The sequence below is a fragment of the Monodelphis domestica genome, chromosome 7 (assembly GCF_027887165.1).
Source record: "Monodelphis domestica isolate mMonDom1 chromosome 7, mMonDom1.pri, whole genome shotgun sequence".
NCBI classification, from domain to species: domain Eukaryota; kingdom Metazoa; phylum Chordata; class Mammalia; order Didelphimorphia; family Didelphidae; genus Monodelphis; species Monodelphis domestica.
In genome coordinates, this window is record NC_077233.1 from 64,229,891 (window position 1) to 64,252,584 (window position 22,694).

A 22,694-nucleotide genomic window follows, 5' to 3' on the forward strand; every position below is an offset into this window, starting at 1 on the left:
TGTGCTATTTATGTTATAAATTGACCTACCTTGATACTAGGACCCTCTGGAACACTGCTCTCTCTCTCCCTCTTTCTGTGTTCCCTCCTTTCCATCGGAACCATGCTGAGGCCCTTTCAACAACCTCATCTTCCCAGTTATTCATGGCCTGCACTCAGAGAGCCCCATCATCCTCCATGATTTTGTCTCCCTCGTTTTGAAAACTTCACAGCTGGAGAAAAAGCATCATTCTGCCAACCCCTACAAGGGATATTCTTTCTGGAGACTGGTCCCCGCACCAAACCCATCTCAGGGGAACCGTCTTCTTTTACTTGAGAAAAACTCAAGTATTTTATGGGCTAGATAGCAGGAGTCAAGCTCCAGTAAGAAGCAGGAAGCACTATTTCTGAAATGATGCTTTAGCACAGCATCTGGCACATAGTAAGACTTTAATATGTTTTGAATGACAAAAAATATAAATATTAAATATATTTTATTTGTTATTATATTATATATTATTATAAATATAAAAATAAATATATGTGTTGTATTTTCCAGGAACCTACATTTCAGCTTATTTTTGAGGGAGGCAAGGAAGGAAAAAAAAATCTTCCCTCTTTGCCTTCCAGTCTGCCAGCACTGAATTGAGTCAGGCTCCAGTAAACAAACATTTATCTTTCTCTAGAAAGCCAGCCATTTCTCTCCAGACCCTGGACTGTCAGGGCAGACACATTTGATTTCTCTGGCTTACCCTACAGAATAAGTGAACATGGAGTCCAAGTACCTGCTTGTCCTGTAGGTCTGAGGAGAGTTCATAGCTTTCGGAAAGAGACCTTGACCGCTTGATGGCCTCCTCTTCTGCCTGCTTACGGAGGATGGAGGTGGAATGCTGGAGCTTGGGCCTCCGGGAGCGTTGTGGCTGCCCAGGGGAGACCGAGTACAGCCCATACGCAGAGTGGTCGTAGTGGTCAGGGCTCAGGGTGGAGCTGTGCGTTATCGGACCTTGGTGGTAGTTTGAGGGGCTGTCCAAAGAGGTGCCAGTCTCACTCCCTGGGGCTTCTCCCTCAACGCTGGACATGAAAGAGAAGAAAAGACATTTACAGTGAGTGAAGAGCAGATCCTCCAGATTTGGGGGTGATACAAGTAGAGAATTAAGAGCTGATGATCGTCTCCCCCTGTTTCTATCTCATTCCTTTCCAAGAAGGCCACAAACCAATCTTATTTTGTTCATGTTCAGCACTAGAGGATACTAAAAATTTCCCTCCCGTCCCAACTGAAATGACATACAAAAACTATCCCTCTGCCTTTATTCTAAGTGCCAAACATGATGGTGCCCCATGGGTGAGAGGATGGGGATTCATATGCTTCACTCAGCAAACCCAGGAATTTAGAAACCCTTTTTTCCTCTTACACTGAACTCCACTAAAGACTTCCATTTAGCCTGAGTAAGAGAAAGAAGGGAGGTTTCCTCTACTAAGTTTATATATCAACTTTTAGTAGCATTCTTTAGTAGGTTCTTGTGTTGACCTCCACCTTCTTCCCCAAACATCTCAAAATCTTCCTCCTTTTAGGCTTTCCTCTTTAATGAAGACAAATGTTCAAAACCAGGTGGGAAAATATTATTGTAAAAAATGATTCTGTCATTAAAACATCTATGCACTTTGCCAGTCATAAATCATGACTCCTGGGCCACCCTTTCCAAGGCTTGGAGATACAGTTCAGTAAATGACATTCTGTTGATTTCAAGTCAGTTATTCTCTTCCCTAACCCTTCAATACCAGTGCAGACTTGGGGTATTGGGGGTGGGGAAGCCCTAGACCAGAAGATACATGTCAGATTATAGGAAGCACTACTCTCGCCATGTTTCCACTTGTAGCTAACACAGGAGGCAGGCAGGAAATGGTCTGCCCCTTTGAGTCACACTTGGCCAAGAATAAGAAAACTCAGCAGCAAACCTTAGAACACACACACACACACACACACACACACACACACACACACACACACACACACACACACTCATTCCTATGATGTATTTTAAAAATAGCCAGAACAAGCCTTCCGTTGGCTCCCATTAACCCACCCAGCCTGTGCCTCTTAGGAAAAGCAATATGGCCCTTTGCCACCAATTTTGATAAATTTCCCCTGCTGACTGCTCAAAGACTCTCCTGTTGACAAAGGCCCTTCCTTCCCCTGAGCTAAGACAGGGCAAATGGAACTCTTTCAATTGCTCTTTCCTCTAACAGAAGCTCCTGCCTTTAGCCACCAAAAGAATATTTCCCCTCTGACTATCAGGGTTGCTGAGGAGTATAAGAACTGCTAAATATGCTTCCTTCAAGGAGGACTGTTCTTGTGCTTGTGTCTGGGTAGGATCACAGGAGCAGAGATTTAGAAAAAGGGAAATCAGAGGTCATCTAGTACAATAACCTCAATTTCATGATTGAAGAAGGTGAAGTGACTTGTCCAAAGATAATAGGCTCATGAATTTCCCCAAATCTTTCTGCAAACCACATAATGCTAGATAACTTTCTTTTTTCTTTGTTCCCAATTGTTGCAATCCATCCCGAGGAAATGCTCCCAAGCTGGAACTGTTTCAGTTAGTGGCCAAATGGGTTTTTCCAAGCAGGAATCTGGCAGGAAAGAAAATTGTTTCCCCTTAAAAGATCCTGCTGGGTCTATATTTAAGAAGGATTGTAAAATAACTAAAATATCCTGAATTTGCAAGACAGAGAGAGACATCAAGAAGCAACCTCTGTCCCTCTTCTTTGAAAGTTATGGCTTCCCAAAGAAGGCAAAGCTTCTACCTGCACATTCCTCTACTCCCTTTATGCTCTCCTTCCCAAGCATCATCAGTGGCTCAAATATAATCCCTGAAGTAGAAGCTGGAGTCACACATGGCTCAGGATTTTATGTGAAATCTTAGCAAGGCCACTTCCGCTGGCTCCCATCAACCCACACAGCCTGTGTCTCTTAGGAAAAACAATATGGCCCCTTGCCATATCCATCAGGAACTCTAACTGACTGGTACAGTGGGAAGAGTGCTAGAAACAGCATCCAGAGGACCTGGGTTCAAATCCCTGCTTTGACAAAAAATATTTTGCCTCAAGGCCATAGTTTATTCATAATATGACTTGGGTTAAGTAGATAGATGATCTCTATAGTGTCTTCCACCTTTACATCTACGATTGATCGAGTCTTTCTTCTTCTTTAGAAAAATGATGATTTGGAGTATTAAAAAGCATGGATGCCAAGTTCCTGTAGTATACCTCAGAAAATTATAGTATCCTAGACCTTAGATCAGACAGACAGCTAGGTGGTACAGGGGATAGAGTGCCAGGCTGGAGTCCCGAGTTTAACTTCCTGAATTCAAATCTGAGCCACCCACACAATGTTTTTTAAAATGTGTAAAATAAAATAAACAAAAGTTCGTTTTTTAAAATGTTTTTTAAAATGTGTAAAATAAAATAAACAAAAGTTAGTGAAAAAAAAAAGATAGATTTTTTTCCCCTCCCCATCTATGTTTACAAATCTCCTGAAATCTGTGCAATGGTACAATGGTACAATAGGAAAACTATTGACTCTGAAGTCAGAGGAAGTAGGTTCAAATCTTGCCTCTGGGGCTTTAATCTCCTGAAATCTGTGCATGGTACAATAGGAAAACTATTGACTCTGAAGTCAGAGGAAGTAGGTTCAAATCTTGCCTCTGGGGCTTAATACCTGTTGGACCTTGGGCTAATGATTTAAACTCCTGAGACCTCAATTTCTTCATTTATAAAATTAAGGGATTGGATTCGACTCCCTGCAGGGTTCCTTCTAGTCCTATATCTATGATGATAAGTTCTAGAATTGTCAATCAGCTATTATTTTATCACAGAAATTAAGAGGCTTTTATGGAGTATTAAGGAAAGTTTTAAAGTTTTTATTTGGGAAACTGTAGAAATGGCTTGTCCAGGGTCCCATAAGGCATTCCTCCTAGCTTATATGTCCAAATCAATCCTCTATGTTCTTTTCAAAGGATATTTGAAGGGATGTTCACCTGTTTCTCAGTGGTTGATAATGGACATTTTATCTGGAAGTTCCAGATGGTCTGGTTATAGAACCATATCTCCACTACCAGGCTGCCTTATTTAAACATGGCAGTTTGGGCTCTCGTGTCAGTAACATCCTACCCATCTACACCCTTCCCAATTTTCACTCAATGGATTGTCTTCATTTAAGGTACTTCCAAAGATGTCTTCCATACTACCTGAAAAGACTTTCTGATGCTGTGACTTCTTACATTCCATCACCCTTAACTATATTAAACTGAAAATTCTTTCCCTCATTATGCTAAAAAAGTGATTAAAATATCCATTTCCCTTAACAGAAATAACTGCTAGACATATAACCCAAGTAGGTAAAAGACAGAAAGAAACCATGTGGAATAAAAAATAAAATTGCCTTTCACCCCTTCTACAAATAGTCCTGGCTGCCTTTTTTAAAATGACTTATTTTCTCCTTTCCACTGATCTCACTAGGCCCCACTATGAAACATGCTACTTGCCTTCAGACAGAGAGGTGATTGACTCAGAGTACAGATTGAGACATATTTTTTGGACATAGCCAATGTTGGAATTCATTTTGTTTGACTATGCTTATGTTAAAAGAATTTTCTTTTTTTTCTTTCTCTCTTTTTTTTGAATGGGAAAGTAGAAAGAGAAAAGTAGTTTTTGCTGATGAAAAAATGTTTAATTTAAATTTTACAAAAGAAAGCTAAGTTCCTTGTACACCAAAACATTCATCACAGTATCTTTTGTAGTGGTAAAGAATTGGAGACAAAGGAAATACCCATAGAATGACCATACAAATTATGGTACATGAAGATAATAGAATATTACTTAACTAGAACAAATGACAAATATGTAGAACACAGAAAAAATATGGGAAGATTTCTATGAATTGGCATAAAGGAACCAGGAAAATGATATAAAATAACAGAAATAGAAAAAAATTAATACTCTGTAATTATAATGACTAAGCTTGGCCCCAAAGAAGAGATATGAGAATGTACATCGAAGAGCTGGGAGGTTATGGGCATGTAACACTGTATAGATGGCAGACTTGGTTGGAACACTTGGAACAGCCAAGCAAACTTGGCTGGTGTTTAGTTCTGCTGACCTTTTTTTTCTCTTCCTCTTTTCCTTTTTGTTATAATAAATGATTCTCTTGGTGAGGGAAGAGGAATATATTGGGAAATTAAGGTGATGTAATAAATATATCAATACCTTTTTTAAAAGAAAGAAAATGCTACCTCTTCCTGCTTTTAACCTACACCAGTACTGCCAATTTCCCTTTGTCTCCTGATATCATGCACCTGACCTCTGTAGGAGCAGGGGAGGAATTATGGTTACAAGATGCCTCTTCTTCCTTTACAATAGTAAAAGAAAGGAAATTTAAAAATAAATATCAGCACCCTGCATGCTCAAATTTATTGACCTTCCCCAGTCTCACCATCCCAGACTCTGATTGGAAAAGCTAATGGCTTCTGGGATTTATATGCAGGAAATTCTAGGGCTTCAAACCATATTCTTTCTATTTATCATTAAGGATGGACAGGTAGATAATAAAGTGGGGAGCCATTGTTTTTTCAGGATGAGAGGAAGACAATATTTGGAGGAGGTAGCTTTCTGAGCTACCAAAAATGAGCAACTTTTTTCGAGTATTAAAAATGTACTTAGAATCAGATGCAGTCCATAATCTTTCCCACCATCAGCAAGATACAGGTGTAAAAACGCCTTTTCTCCTCCTTCCCCAAACACTCCTTTGCTGCCCTTTTTATGAGTTTTCTTTTTTTTTACCATTGATTTCATAAGAAATAATGGTCACACAATACATTATACTAGTCAAGCCACAAAGAATCATAATATTTGATAATAATAAAATATATATTAGTAAAAGATGGAAGATCCTTTAGAGATTACATAGTTAAACCCCCTCACTTTATAGAAAACTGAAGCCAAGCCAACATTTGGAATACAAGGTAACCAGAGTATATCTGGAGATAGTCTTCCAAGATGTGAAGATACCATGAATCCACTTCACCTGAAGGGCAGTTAAAAGAACTAAATATGTGTAGCCTGGAGAAGAAAAGATGAAAGGGTATATACCCATGTGTACACAACCATAGTAAGAAGACAGTCTTCAAATATGTGGAAGAATAAATAGACATTCTCTATTGCTCCAGTGTAAAATGAAGACCAAATGAGTGGGAGTCATGGAGAGTTTGATTTTTGGCACAATGTAAGAAAAAAAAATCAGCAAAACACATTTATGACAAACAGAAAAGGTTTAACCTCAAAGCAAGGAAACAGTGAGCTCTCCATCACTGGAATCATTCAAGCAAAGTCATTATGACCATCTGTTAGGGATGTTACAGAGAGGGTTGCTTCAGTAGATGAAAGGCTGAACCGTTTGCATATACCAATTCTCCCATTCAGTGGATGAGAGTGTAGCTCCATTCCTCATCCACTTAAGCATCACCTTCACCCCTTCCTTACTGTTTTCATCCATCTTAATTTAAGAGGACGGTTCTCTTCGGAGCTGACATTCTCTTGCTCTATTTCCCCAGAAGCCTCTCTGCCTGTCTTGGTGGACAGTACCACGTTTTTATTTTTCTGTCTTCCCTACTTCAGGACCTGTGATTTCATCATTTCACGATAAACTTGGGCAACTTCTCTCTAACTTAAGTCTTAGAGAATCGTCTGGGACTCTGAGAGTCCATTTAATGACTTGACTATGGCCCCACATGAGTAGATGTCAGATGTGGGCCTTGGATCCATATTTTCCTGACTCCAAGGCTACTCTTTTATCCATTACCCCATACTTCCTTCCAGACAATAACACGATGGTGCCAAAATCAACTCTTATGTGAAGGGCTATTTCAGAGAGACACAAACTCCCTCCTATAAGACTCATGAAAGAGAGAACCATAAGAGGGCAATAGGAGGAAACAGCTGAGGAAATGGTAATGTGCCTTAGGCTGTATTTTGGCAAATGCCCTAGTTTAAGTTCCTAAAAAGGTCAGGGGCTGTCCCCCAACTCTAGTCAGTTACCTCTTATCCCCTCCCTAGTCCTTAGAACATTCCTTATAATCTCTGACTCACTCTAAAAATAAATTCCCAAGTCCCTGCCCCTTGTTTAATTTTTTTCCAAAAAGATTCTTCTTCCTTCCTTCCTTCCTTCCTTCCTTCCTTCCTTCCTTCCTTCCTTCCTTTCTTTCTTTCTTTCTTTCTTTCTTTCTTTCTTTCTTTCTTTCTTTCTTTCTTTCTTTCTTTCTTTCTTTCTTTCTTTCTTTCTTCCTTCCTTCCTTCCTTCCTTCCTTCCTTCCTTCCTTCCTTCCTTCCTTCCTTCCTTCCTTCCTTCCTTCCTTCCTTCCTTCCTTCCTTTCTTTCTTTCTTTCTTTCTTTCTTTCTTTCTTTCTTTCTTTCTTTCTTTCTTTCTTTCTTTCTTTCTTTCTTTCTTTCTTTCTTTCTTTCTTTCTTTCGAGAATGTTAGGGTAGGGCTTGGTTGGGGAGAGGAGGAAGAGGACGTCTCAAAACCCTGTGATTGTGGATATTCAGGAGAGCAGGGAATATGTATACTTTCTCTGACCTTCAGGGCCTTAGGGAGACAAGAGGAAAGAGGAATCTTTAGAAGCTGTAAGTAGACTAGGGGGCTTCTTGGGGACTCTGACTCTTTGGAATTATGCTTCTTGAATGAGACCCCAATGGCGACCAGGTCAAGTCCTGGGAAGGTCCAGGCTAAGGCAAGAAGAGGAGAGGAGCTGGTGGGGAAGGGCTGAGATGGGAGAGTCTCTTCATAAACAGGCACATGGAGTGCCCAGGACGTTGGCAGACGGGGGAGGAGGATGGGGAGAGATCTTTCTGATTCCAGAAAGTGAGTCAGGATGAAGGCTGTGAGTACACACGCTTTGTCAATGAATGTTTTTAATTATGGCCTGTGAAGTCATGGATGATTTTTCTCAAGAAAAATGTTAGTCAGAGGAGGCATGGGGCAAAGGCAGTGCGGGCACAGGCTCCCTCCACTCTCTTTTGTCCAGTGCAGATACAAGAAGAGTGCCTAGACTGTGCCTCCAGAGGCTGGATCTGCCTCTCAGCAGAGGGGGAGAGGAGGAATGGGACACTAGGCTAAAGGGCTGGGGAGGAGAGGAAGTGTCTGAGAATTACGAAGAAGTCCTCAGAGAAAGAAAAACAGACAAGTCTGTGGCCTGGCTTCTCCAGGCTGGGCCTGTCGGGCCCACTCTCTGCTTGGTAGGAAGTCGGCAGTTTTGAAAGGACGGCTGTGGTTAAATATTATTTGCCAGAAACTCCAGTCCAGACTCCAGGCAGTCTGCACCGTCCAAGGCAAAACAAAACCTCCTGAAATATTGATGCTTCCAGCTTCTCTCAGCCTCTCTCTTCCAACAGCAGATCCTGCCTTTTCCTTCCTCCTGAAAGATGCTCTCGAAGGCACCTTACACCTCAGGAAGGGTGCACCCACTCCTCATCCTCCCAGAGGGCAGAGGTGAGCAAAGAGGAGGGCAAACACCCTCCGAAGCCCTTTCCTGACTCGATACCCTCCAACAGGGCTGAGAATAGTCCTCTAGGAGGGGCTGGGACAGAGGCGTTGTTTTGGGTCGTCCAACACAGTTTTCTATCTGAGCCTCCATCTTCAACAGTGATGTGCTTTTTAGCTTAAACATAAATAATCTTCACGCCTATCATCCAACCAGATGCCCACTGTCTCTGTTCTTCACTTCTATGGCAGGGTTTCCGGTTCCCTCCCCATCCTGGCTGCCCTCCTCTGGATAAACTTGTTACAATCTGCATCTAACAGGTGGGGAAATGAGAGTCAGAGAGATTCAGGGACTCGTCCAAAGTCACAGGATTAATAAGGAGTAAAGGCAGACCTAGAAGGTAGGAAGTCCTTGGCCCTAATCCGGTGCTCTATTAGGCCGCACTGCCTCCCATCAGGCAGGGATGGAATCACTCCAGAGACAGGGAAGGGGCTGGCTTTCTCCATGGGTGTACGTACCTGTGAAGGCTCCCAATTTGTCTGTGGGGACTAGGACAGGAAGAGGCCCTATTCTGTTGGGAAATTTGGCTTTTCTTTTTTCCCTTGCAATTTAAAAAGGAAAAGAGGCCCCTTCTGGAAATGTTGGTCTGAGGCCCAGAATTTACATTCATGCCTCTAATTAGGTTTATTCTTGGCCCTGGAACATTGGGGTAGGGGGAGACACTGCCCTCAAGTCCCCTGCAGTGAGGTACATTCTGAACAGTGCCCAGGGGAGAGAGACACACAAAAACAAACAGTCAAGAGCGGGTGTGGTGGTGGACATCGAAGGGAGTTTTGAGAGGAACTTTGAGGGAAGCTGCTGGGCCAGTGGAGAGAGAACTGATCTTGGGAGTCAAGAGGCCAGCTTGGTCCTCATCCCTGTGACATGGGACAAATCACTGCATCTCTGGCTTAGGTTTTTCACCTGTAAAAATAAGGAAGTTGGACTAGATTATCTCTAATATCCCATCCTGGTCTGACATTCTATGATTTTATCCTGTCTTCTACAGTGAATTTTATACCTTTCACAGCAATTTTGCATCCATTTTCTCACTTAATAAAAAAGTTACCATACCAACAACATGGAAATGGGTTCGAATCAAGAACACTTGTGATACCCAGTGGAATCGCTAGTCGGCTATGGGATAGGTGGGGGGAGAAAATGATCTTTGTTTCCAATGAATAATGCTCGTAAGTGACCAAATAAAATAATGTTAAAAAATAAAAAAAAATAAAAAAGTTACCAAGGCAGAGTAGACTCTCAAAGACCTGGGTTCTATTACTGGCTCCCCTGATTTCTGAGTCTTGGCTATCTCCACTGCAATATCAGGGATGGGGTCATCATAACTGTACCACAAAAGGCTACCAGGATCAAATGCTCAGCTTGTCAAGGAAATGAATGATAGGGGGAAATGACAGACCGGTTACAGGGCAAGGTGGGGGGTGACAGACAGACAGACAGACAGAAAGAAAGAGCACTTCACTGGTATTTTCAAGATGTCGGGGAAAGTAAGGAAGATCTCCAGCATGGACTATGGCTCCCTGCCCCATGGATGGGTTGCAATTTGCATCACTGGAAGAAATGTCCAAATAAGTGAGAGCATACATTCATCTGAGCAGTTGAGTCCCTCACACATTAGATGGTTAATTCCTTGAGTGAAAGATTCTCTGTAGTAACTTTGTATTCCTAGAGCTCATTATAGTGCCTTGGACTACTAGACACAGTACATAATCAATGATTTTTTTCCCAGTAGACCTAGGTTTTAGTGAGATAAGGAAAAGAGAGAAAGAAGTCAAGGCAGCCCCAATTATACCCCCTGAAAGAGTTTAGAAAACCAACTGAATCTAAGGGTTCAGCACTTGGTGAACCCAAGAGGCTCCGAAGAGAGAATGAATTGAATGTGTGCTACTTAGAGGACATTTAGAACATTTAGAGAAAAAGTGTATCAGGGGCTGCCTCTGCCCCAAGAAGGAAGGAGACAGGAGAGTTCTCCAAGGGGAATTCAGAAAGCCACCTATATTTAGGAAAAGAAACCCTCTCTGATTATGTGTGGGAAGAAAAGTGCTTCCTTACAGACTCTCCAAACACGAGGGCATTTCCGTTTGTGGAGTGCTAGCCCATCTCAGATGAAGAAGTGGAAGGTAAGAGACAGGTGAGCAGAGGGAAATCTTTGGATCTTACTGCTGCTTTTCTTGCCACAAGAGTTTTATTTTGTAAAAGTAGAAACAAAAGTTTGCTCCTTTGCTTCTCTGACTTGAGGCTGGATGTCAGAGGAGGACTGAGGACCAGACAGGCACAACCAACCCATCTTCATTTCTGTTCATGTAGGAGAGGCAGAGGAGCTAATTCAGAAAAGCAGCCCCTCATCACCACCCTAGTAGTCTAGACCTTCAATCTTGATGCCTAGGTGGTTTCAGTAATATGTTACTGTTCTCACTGCCTCTTCTCACAACAAATCTTAGCTTGTATATTTGGCAATGAGATGGCAAAGTGGACAGTGTTGAGACCTGGAGTCAGGCAGAGCTGAGTTCAAACCCTGATCCAGACATTTACTAGCTGGATGACTCGTAGGCAAATTACCCTCTCTAAGCCTTAGTTTTTCATATCTGTAAAATGGAGGTGTTGGGGGGGGGTAGGTTGTTATAGTTATTATTGTAATTATGAAAGAATGAAATAATATTACCATTACGAAAGAAATAAACTTAAGACCCTAAAAATGCCAGCTCTTATTATTACTATTATGCTACCATCAGATTAATTTTCTTAAAGTGTTATTTTCATCATGTCCAAGAATATATAATTTTCCTCCATTGTCCACTGTATAAAGTCCACGTTTTGGTACTCCTCCATAACTCTGGTCTCACTCCTACCTAACTTGCTGTATCCTCTTGCTTTAGTTGAGATAGAAAATCTCCCCCTACACACACCCCATTTCCCTCCATGTCCTTCTAGTTTAATACTGTTCATGGCTCTTCCTCCACTTGTCTTATTTTCTCTTGAGGTTTTCTCAAGGGGAAGGGAGATCTCTTTGAGTCCTGGTCATTTCTCTCATTGGTGGAGAGAAGTTCATTTGCTGGCGGGTTGGCAGGGTAAACACCTTTTGGGGTACAGCCAGAGGGCTCTGAAACTCCTCCTGGGGCCAAAGCATGAGGTGCTAAAGTCTCAGGCCAGTGTCCAGTACTGAAAAGACCCTTTGAAAAGAGGTGAGTGTGCCTCAATGCGAAAGAGAACTGGCTGGAGATCAAGATATTTGGGTTCTAGTTCTGATTCTTCCACACAAATGAACCATGACCTTAGGCAAGTCCTCCACCTCTCTTGGCTTTAGTTCCCTCTTCTCTACAATAATGGTTTCTATCGTCCCTTCCAGTTCTCACATTCCCTACAGTATATAATTATATGAATCATGCTCACTTGTACCCTAGCTCAGACCAGTGTATCCTGTCCAATTACTCTGAATGTTTTTGGCTGAGACTACTCAGAGCTTTTAAAAAAATGAATAAGAAAACTATGCTTTAATTGAACTAAAAAAAAGAGGACAAGGAGGCATTTTGTTAAAGCAATTGAAAAAACAAAACAAAACAAACTTCTCCTGAGTTTTTTCCCCCTGTGTTGGAGCAGGTCCCCTGGACCAAATCATGATGGATCATTCATCTTTCAGGGACTTTCGCCCAAGTCAGGATTTCAATGCACCCTAGTAACCCATCTTGGAAGGAAAGAAGGAAGGAGGGAGGAAAAAGTGTGTGTGGGGAACCCATGAATGTGATATACATTGGATTCCTTCATCACTAATCTCAACAAAACACACATCCAAGGGTGAATGACCTTGACTACAGTCTATCCTCACTCTCTCTTAAGCACAGACAGTCATGGCACCCAGTTCTTGCAGATTAATCAAGTCAACTTTAATTGCAGGTAAAATGGATTACTTGTCTGTAGGCTATAATTTTAGGAACCTTGGGAAAGCCTGTTGTTCCCCCCAGCCTCCCCTCCAAAAGCCTATCCTGCTTCCTGAATGATGACTAAAGTTCCTAAACTTTCATTTCTTTGAACTTACATGTTCAATCCCCAATAAAAAGTAAATACACTGGGGCTGGATAATTCTTCAAGCTAACACCAGTCATGTACACTGTAAGGGAAATGGGTTTCTTGAAAACAGGTTTTGTTAGGAAGAATGGGGAGGTAGCATTAGGTCAGTTGGGACTTAACTGGGCAGGCAAAAAAGCATTGAATGAAGCTGGAGGGTTTCAAAGATAAACTTTGCCTACTTTAAACTTTTGCTGAGGTCTGGTTAGACCTGTGGAGGGAGATAAGGTTTGTTCACCCATCCTGTCTTTGTGGCTGTGGTTTACTAAGGGTTATCTTCAATTATCCAGTAGAAAATTCAAAATTGCGCTGGCTCTCTCTCTCTCTCTCTCTCTCTCTCTCTCTCTCTCTCTCTCTCTCTGTCTATGTGTGTGTAGAATACAAAACTATCAACAATGAACATTTCAAAGCAAGAAGCTATTTTTAGATCTTTTCCTATTTCCATATTCAGCATTCCACATGTCAGCTGCTGCTGCCTGAGATGGGCGAGTTGGTAGTGAAATGTGGTTAGCAGTTATGGAGAGGGGATTCTAATAAGATTTGTGTTAAGCTGTGACAGTTGATACACTTTTCTGGAATCTCCCAAGGATTGCCCCCATATTCCCTAGGATACCACCTGAGCAACATACCTGGGAGTCCACTCCCTTCCCTGTTCCCATAGGCCATTCATTAATAAGGAGTGTAAGTAAAGAAGGAAATACCAGAAATACCTTTATAATCATCCTGTCCAGAGAGGCAGGGATACAGACAAGATCGGCACCAGCCTTACTAGAGATTATACTAGTGGTGACCTATGTGATATGCTTGGAAGAATTCCAAGAAAGTCCCCTACCCCAAAAATATCTCCCAAATTAACGGCTGAAATTCCAACATCAGTGATTCATTTCCTTGTGTTGTCTTGTCAATCACTATTGCAAAGTTAGTGAAAAACCGAGTCCTTATAAGTCTTTTAGACATCATGAATGGGTAGATTGAATCTAATTAAAGTGGAATTATTTCAGAAGGGGGCCATAGAAGAGCCTTTTCCCAGAATACAACTTATTTCTCCACCAAGAAAGGGCCAGGGGGAAAAATCCTCCCCAGCATGTCTCAGTAGATGATTATGTCCTCTCAGCCCAGCAATGCTGGGATTATCTTCTTCCCTCTAACAAAACATTTTGAAGGACTGTCTTTCTACTGTCCAAGGAGCTTAAGACAGCACCCTTGGAAGGCCCATTGGAATTGTGAGAGTGGCGGCGGCTCTGCTAAACATAAAAGAATGATTTTTAAAGGGCAATTGGATGATGAGGAAGGTCCAGATACTCAAACCACATTTTCTTACTGCTTTTTTTTTCACAGCTGTGGAACCACTTTGGTTAAAATAGACCAGAGAACTAAAAATGGCCATTTAAAAATGGAGCTTACTGCTCCTGGCCTCAGGCTAGTTGAGAAATGTCACACTGAAAGTGACAGGAAGTCAAATGATGGCAGGTGGCTATCTCCTCCAAATATTTGGTCACTGGCCCTTGGAGAACACATTGCTACTGCAGAAGGATAAATCAAGGCCAAAGCCTGGGAGCTTCCCAGATCCCATGAAACTCTCCCAACTTAATTAAGAGTGTTGGCAACCGTTATTTCTCTTCCCCATGATTTAAGACAAGGGAGATGAAAAGTAGATTACCCCACTGGAAAAAGTTGGGAACCCTTGATAGAATTAAATAGAATACCTTAGAATGCAACAAAGCTGGCCATTGCTTGGCATTATGCCAGCCAGGATAGAGATGTCTGTGAAAGCCCCCCAAAACCATCTGGTTGTCTCTGCTGTAGCCATGTCCCCTCCCTTTTCTGGAACCTTATATGCCTGGAACCTTCCAAATGAGAAACTTCTATGGCCTGTGCAACCTCACTAATTGGCAGCCTCCCTGCCTGTGACATCAGAGCTAGGAAACCAATCAGACTCACCCAAGCAAGACTCCACCCCCATCTACCAAAGCCCTGGCCCTGGTCCTCACTGATAATGCTGGCTGGGACATGGGACGGGACGGAATTCAGAGCGTTCACTGACCTTAGAGGAGTGGTTAGAATCTGGCACAATCTGAGAGCCAGGTCTGGAGAGTAACATTCTTCAGCGTCATTGACCTCCTTCATTCTCCTACTAGAGCCCTAAGTTCATCACAGGGACTCCTCTTCAGGCCAAGTCATCATCCATCCTTATCTTCCTAGTGCCTATGATCTCACTGTATCCTGTTCTCCCATCCCCTTCTGCCTGCCCCTGGTTATCTCAGGTTAAGCCTTATACCTCCCCTTGTAGGAATTAAAATGAGCTAAGGACTTTCCCACCTTCCTTTACATTTGTGGTTTTCTGGAGGATCTGTCTGCAGAAATAATAAATGTCACCATATTTATCACACATTTTATTCTCATTTTAAAACCTCACTTAATTACTAACCAGAACCACACAAACACACTTACACATCTCTGTGTGAATGCAGAAACACGATTTTCCTTTTCACTTTAAGGGGAAAGCCAAATGGAAAGAAAAAAATGGCTCACGACAGAGATTTAATAACAACTCCCTTCACTCCAAAACAGACTCATAAATGACGACTCCTCCATCATCCGGGGGATAGATGTCCTGAGGTTAGAACTCTTTTGGTCAAATTTCCCATCGTCTACATCTCCCATCCATAATCCTAGGCACTGAGAAATCACCATTGGACTATAATCCTGATGTCACGAAAACTCATTGAACAAAGAAAAATTCAATAATGATGCTTCCCACAGACGTAGTGTCTCGAGCTTTACTAAATGCTTTCCTCATAACAACTTTCATAAAGCAGGTAGCATTCACTTTACAGAGCTACACTGAGAGCTTCAATGATTCTCCCTGTAACTCAGAGAAGGGTTGAACCAGGCTTCCTTATTCCAAGTCCGTTCTCTCTAAGGCCTGCATTTTGTAAAGTGAGTCTTTCCCAAATGGTTTTTCAAAGGTACCCTAGTAATTGGATCTTCCAGCCAACGGAATCAAATTGCCACAGTGATTCCAGGAGGCAAAAATCTACAAATTAAAGTAAAAGAGTGACTGATAGCATTTAAAAAAAGATTTTCTAAAAGATTTCCTCCCCCCTCGCCATGATATTTCTTCTGCATCCTCTGCTAATTATTTCCCATATCCAAGCTTTACTAACTCAGAAAAGAGTCCATTCATTGAAGAGTCTATTCTATGCCGTAGGCTGAATGTCAGTATTTTCCATTATCCAATTAACTGTGGAGGCTCCTGGGTTGGGGGGGGGGTCCATGTCCCAACTCTGAGTACAGGGCAGCTTCACCAGGAATATGGATAGGTTTCTTCTCTGTTACCACACCTTGCAGTGATGGGGGGAGGATAAATAAGGGGGCTGGGAAGCCAGTAACCTCCAGTATTATTACCAAGGTCTGCCACACAGACTCTCTTCCACTGAGGAATATCAAAAGAGGAGGAAGTTGGTCTGCTATCTAACACAGAAGCATTACACCTAGAAGGTGCTTCATAAAATGTCTGATGAACAAATAAATGAGAATTCCCTGCATTTGGAGAGCTGTTTTATTCTCTATGAGCTGTTTTCACACATCACACTTGTGGGATAATATTGGTGGGCATTGTTTTTTTTCCTTCCTTTTTTATGGTGGGTATTGCTATTACCAGTAAGATGCTCACTGTAGCTAAAAGATCTAGGGAGGTGGACTTCAAAGCTCAGAAAGTGACATGGTAGCCAAAATCCTACCTCCCATTCCCCAGCCCAAACCCAAAACATCAAATACCATCTTAGGCTGCCATAAAGTAAAGCAAAGGATCTAGGATAGGGAAGTGATGGTCCAATTCTGGGCATTGCACTTTAGGGAAAGAAATGGATAAGAATAAATAGAATTTATTGGAAAGCAACTATAATGGAAAAGGGCCTTGAGAGTATGATAGTTGAATGAATAGGGGATCTTTACCTTAGGGAAGATTTAAGGGGCATAATGGCTTTCTTTTAAGTTTCTGAAGGGCCCTCACAGGAATGAAATTAGTTTTAGTTGGTTCAGAGAGCAGAACCAGAACCAAGGGGTAGAAGTTGTAGGGAGGTAGATTTAAACTATTATAAAGAAAAATCTCCTAATTATTAGTTTTCCCAATAAAGGAACAGCTCCCTGGTGGAGGTAGCAGATTCCCCTCACTGGGAGTCTTCAAGAAGAGGCTAGAAGGTGGGATGTTATAGAAGGGATTCTTGTCCAAAATTTAGATTAGGTAGTTTCTAAGGACATGTCTCACTCTTAGATTCTGAGATCCATCTAGAATGAAATGCTTAGAAAGGGCTTTTGTGAAAGAAGTAGAGTTTGAAGACAAGAACTGGAAAGATGTAGAGGAGTAGGGAGATTAAGGAACCCAGTAAGCAGAGATACAGAAGTAGGAGTGGCAAGAAATTATTAAGAAATAGAGAATAGACTGATTTGACCAGTCAAAATGGGGTTATATAGGAGAAACATATAATGGGAGTTAAAATTAAGATTAGATTGTATCTTTCTGTTGGCCTTGCTGCTGCCTAAAACTTGACAAAAATGGTTTTCTGTAATCCCAGCTATGTTCTTGGTCCTCCAGACCTTGGGAGATGCATTAGACACTTCAATTGCACCCCTCATAGCAAAGGCTCCCAAACTATCTGGAATCAGAAATATTATACTCACTCCTATAACTTCTCCTTTGTAATTTTTTCTACATTTAAAAATAAATGAATTTAAAAGCAGAGTGTCACTATCGGCAGGTGTGTAGTGACACCTTTAAAATGTATCCACCTGGCTGAATAAATCAATTGTGGTCCATGAATGAAAGGGTATATTACTGAAAGAAGCAATGATGAACTCATTGAATGTAGAGAAGCATGGGAAGACTTAAATGAACTGATGCACAGAAAAGTGAGCAAAGTCAAAAAACCAATATGTTCAACAACTATAACAATGTAAAGAGAAAGAACAACCCCTACAAAACAATCACAAATTAATTTTATAAGATTAGAAAGAACAAGTCTTCCCTTTAACAAGAGATAGGAGGAAACACTTCCCACCTCCCTATCCTTCCACTACTTTGCAGAGGTGGGAGGTTCACAGATATGGAACTTTGCATATATTTTAGATTTTTTTCCTAATTATTCCTCAGTTGTTCTCATTTTCTCCCTCTTTCCTCTTTTCTTTTAAAAAATATATATATGGAGAGTAGTGAGGTGGCTCAGTGAATTGAGAGCCAGGTTCAGAGATGAGAGGTCCTGGGTTCAAATCTGGCCTCAGACACTTCCTAGGAATGTGACCCTGGGCAAATCATTTAACCTCATTACCTAGCCTTTATCCCTTTCTCTTTGTGATAGAGGGATGACCAGAGGCTTTGAAGGACCTCGCCTGGAAGACATACAAAGGTTCATCCATAATGGGGGATGGTTGAGGAGGCTTGGAATCTTGAGGGAAGAGGAGGTTCCAAGGAGAGGCTGTTGATCTTTCTATCTTGAGACAGCAAAGGTGATGGTCTGATCAGAGATTTCTCTCTTGAGCAATTCAAATCCCTCATTGAACTTAATCACCCCCCCCAAAAAAAAAGATACCAAGAATTGTAGCAGAACCTGAGAAGAATAAGAACAGCATAAGAAGATCTCACACAGTTCCTGTGACACCCTGGGTCTGGACACTGGTGCTGCTGTGATAGACCAGGGGTCACAAAACCCTGAACCTCTTAGAGACCAGGCTGGCAAGCCTGAGTCTCTCAACTTTGGAGAGAGGGAAAAATATATTTTAGACAGGCAGGGAGGGACTTCCTTTATTCTCTTTCCTATAAACTCCAACCTGTAGACATTTTGCTTATCTTACCCCTAATCACAATTTGTTAGAATAAAGTTGCCAGTTATCCTAAATTGACTTCTTTGTCATATTGGAAGAAGGAGAGAGCTGATTTCTCCCTCTTTGCCCAATGGCAGGGTTAGTGGAGAGACATATTTGAAGAAGACTGAAGGGGGAAATCCATTTCACCCTCCTACCTTCTGGGCATTTATCATCTACTTTTTCTCCATTATACCCAAACCAACCCTCTAATACATCTTCTGCCTTTGAACCAATATACAGTATAGAATCTAAGATGGAAAGTAAGAGTTTAAAATGTATATATGTGTTTGTGTGTATATGGAAATATGTTTTGCATGACTACATGTGTATTACCTACATTTAAAAACTGCTTGCTTTCGCAGGGTGGGAGGACTGAGAGAATTGGGAACTCAAAATTCCAAAAAGCAAATGTTAAAAATTGTTTTTATGCATCAATAGAAAAAACACTAAAATTAAAATGTTTAAATATATGTATATGTATTTTTTAATTAAATGGGATGTCTCTCTGGGAGAGAGGAGAGAGAAGAATACAGGGGGAAACTGAGGCAATGGAAAAACAAAAAGATATCAATACAATTTTATTTTAAAAAATGTGTCCACATAGAGAGGTTTAATTTTAAGACAAATTCAGACTTCTGAGTTTGATCTATAGGTTATCATTGTTCATTTCTCTCTTAACAAATTTTATGTTAAAGAATTTTAAAAATGATATATATAAGTTTAGAGTTAGAAAGAACCTTTGAGTATATCATTGGGGTACACCTCTAAATTATAGGGCTGCCTTGGATCCTCTTCAGAATTTGAGTCCAGATCCCCTAAAACTCCAAATCGACAATTCTTTACCCTGTAGTACCTATGTTGGTTTTTTTTTTTAGAAAAAGAATCTTCATACTAAAAAGGGTAATAGTTATTGTAATAGCTAGCACTTTATATATATTGTCTCATTTGATTCCCACAACAACTCTGAGGCTCAACCTTGGGATTCAAAGCCAATACCTCTGGACCCAAATCCAGTTGCCTTTCCAGTATATAAAAATGGACCTCAAGTAGTCCTATGAAGTATATGGAAGGTGAGAGAGGATAAGTTATAGATAAATATAATGATTTAAAAAGAAAATAGATTTTAAAAACTAGATTGATAAGTTTGACATAGATCTTTGGGGAAAATAACTTGCGAAGAGATTATTGAATGAGTGACTAGAGAAAACTTAGAAAGCAAAGAAGGGATTACCAGGAACCAACATGGGTTCACCAAGAACAAGTAATGCCAGAGCAATCTCCTTTCCTTTCTTGATAGGGTCCTTAATTCCTATAAATGACAACAATGTTGTTGAACATACCTGGATTTCATAAAGAATTTAACAAGATACCTCACTATACAGGGAATGTGTCATGGAGAAAAGTATAGTAGAATTTGAGCAATTAGTTCCATGTTAAAATCTTGGTTTTGATGCTCTCTGTAGGACATTGGGCAAATCAACTAATTTGAGACTCGGTTTTCCTGATAAATAAAATGAGAACAAATATCACTTATATCATCTGCCTTCCTATTTATTGCTGTGGCCCCATGCTGCCCTGTCCTCTGATCTATGGGCATCATCAACAAAGTGTTTATCCAGCCATTGCTTTAAAGAAATGATGAAAGAAAATGATGAAAATGGTGAAAAAAATAATGAAAGGAAGCCTGCTATCCTCTGAAGCTTCTGGTTAGTGCCAATTATTGGAAAGGGTGGCTAGGTGTTTCGGGGTATAGAATCCTAGGCTTGGAGTCAGGAAGACTCATTTTCCTTAATTCAAATCTGGCCTCAGACACAAGCTGGGTGATCCTGGGCGAGTCACTTTGCTTTGTTTGCCTCAGTTTCCTTATATGTAAAATAAGTTGGAGAAGGAAATAGCAAACCACTCCAGCATCTTTGCCAAGAAAACTCCAAATGAGGTCACAAGAGTTGAACAGGACTGAAATGACTGAATAATAACAAACTGGTGGGAAAAAAAAGTTTCCTTATTTTCTGAAATCTGCCTCTCTTCCACTTCCACCCATTTTTCCTACTTTTGTCTTCCACAAAGAGAATTCTTATTCTCCTTATATAAAACAGCCTTTCAAATAATTAAAGACAGCTATCATATCTCCCACTAAGTATTCTTTTCTCCAGGCTAAGTCATTCCCATTTTTTTCAACGTGGTCTTAAAATCTCTCACATTTAAAATCTTTAGGCGGTATGTATGATCTAGAGTCTATCACCATTCCAGTCACTATCCTCTGGATATTCTCCATCTTTTTAATTTCCTTCCTAAAAAATGTGGCAATTAGAACTGAACCCAGATGTGTATCAGCTAGTGCAGAGTAGAGAATACCATCACTTTTGTTCTAGATGCTACTCCCAGCACAAACCACTCAGTCAATACCAGGGATTCAAGAATACCTGGGTTCAAAATGTGATACCCAAGGTTAGGATGGGGCAGAGAAAAGGAGGAACCACAGAGATATGTTTGGAGGGGGAAAAGATGGCAGAAACATGGACCCTGGAGAAATAAGTCTGATGGTAAAGACCCAGGACTGACCATATAACCTTTTAGCAGCTGACAAAGAGCTCTCATATCCTGAACGTATAAACATCTGATTTTGATCCTCACTTGGTCATCGGTCCCTCTCATTCTTGGTCCAGTACCAGATTCTGGCCCATCAATCCCTATCTAAAAGTAAGGGAACAAAGAACATTCCCTGAGAGGGATAACAAGGCAAGAGCTGCTTCAGGTACATGATTAAAATCATGCAGAGCCCAGCACCACTCCTCATTATCTTCCTAGGCTATTTCACATTTTTTATTAAATGAATAAAAAATTTAATTAGAAAAAATGTTCACATTTAAATTACAGCCCTGGAAGGCATAGGGGGAATCAAAAATGATGGTTTATGCTTCTAAGCACCCTCCTCCTCTCTAATGACACCAGAAAGTAAGGAAAGCCACATTTGTCACTCCTTTCTACCCAAAAAGAATTTATGATTTCCAATTCTGGAAACTGTCAATGTATAGTTATAATCAAGGGTTTTCCTGAAAGGGACATGGCATATGTAATGGATTTCTTGGGAAATTTTATATCAGGTTAGCAGGGCACATTTTTATGATGCCAGGTCACTGGGAAAAGCTCCAAAATGGCCTATACTATCTTGCAAACGGAATTTATTTTTAGAGCATCTGCAAACCAAGACACCTAATATTGTACCCTAGATACATAGGAAGGACTTTGAAGGGTTATGTACCCAATTCAATTCAGTTCAAGAAACTTTTATTATGTAGACAGCACAGAGCTAGGTACTAGGGGTGGAGGGTAAAGAGGAAGAAAATATATGTAATTCCTGCCTTCATGGAGTTAATCATCTAGTACAGAGTTCCATAAACTGGGGCCTGTGAACTTAAAAAAATGTATATATTTTTTTTTGAAAACTGAATTTCAATATAATTGTTTTCTTTTATAGTTTCCTTTCTATTTTACTTTATACATTTAAAAACATCATTCTGAGGAGTTCACAGTCTTCATCAATCTGCCAAAAGAATCCATGACCCAAAGAACCCCTGATGTAGTAGATACCCAGGACACATTATAATGTTACTGTCATCTTTTTTTTCCCTACTCTTTGCTTTTCCCGTCCCATTTATTCCCCTCCACTTTCTGCCACATCCTGCTTTGGGTGATGATGGGAGATGGGGTGAGGAGGTGGGGCAGAGAAAAGTGTATGAAAAGAGACAGATATGTTGAGACATTGCTGGTAGCACTACAAATTGGTTCAATCTGGTAATTCATAACAGGAACTATAAAACTGTTCATATTCTTTGATTCTGCTTTGGGGAATAAAACTCAAAAAAGTAACCCAAAAGGGAAAAAAGTAATTTGTACCAAGATGTTCATAGCAGTGCTATTTATAATAGCAAAAAAAAAAATTGGAAACAACCCAAATTGCTAACAATAGGGCAATGCTAAGCAAACTCTGGTATGAAATTACATATTAGAATAGGAGTTCTTAGCCATTTTTGAGTTATGGACCCTTCTAGTATTATGGTAAAACCTATGGGCCTTTTCTCTGAATAATGTTTCAAAAATTAAATAAAATGTTTTATGTCTCACATAAAATATACAGTGGGTTGCAAAAGAAGCTAATTAATAGTGATATAAAATTATCAAAATATTCTCTAAAAAA

General features: G+C 40.6%; 1 protein-coding gene across 1 annotated transcript in view; it reads right to left on the minus strand.

The window, feature by feature from the left end:
* Window positions 1-22,694, minus strand: part of IQSEC1 (IQ motif and Sec7 domain ArfGEF 1) — an 817,265-nt gene that overhangs the window by 73,087 nt on the left and 721,484 nt on the right. The window contains 1 exon segment of the mRNA XM_007500341.3: window positions 764-1,049. Coding sequence (XP_007500403.2) covers window positions 764-1,049 — 286 coding nt within the window.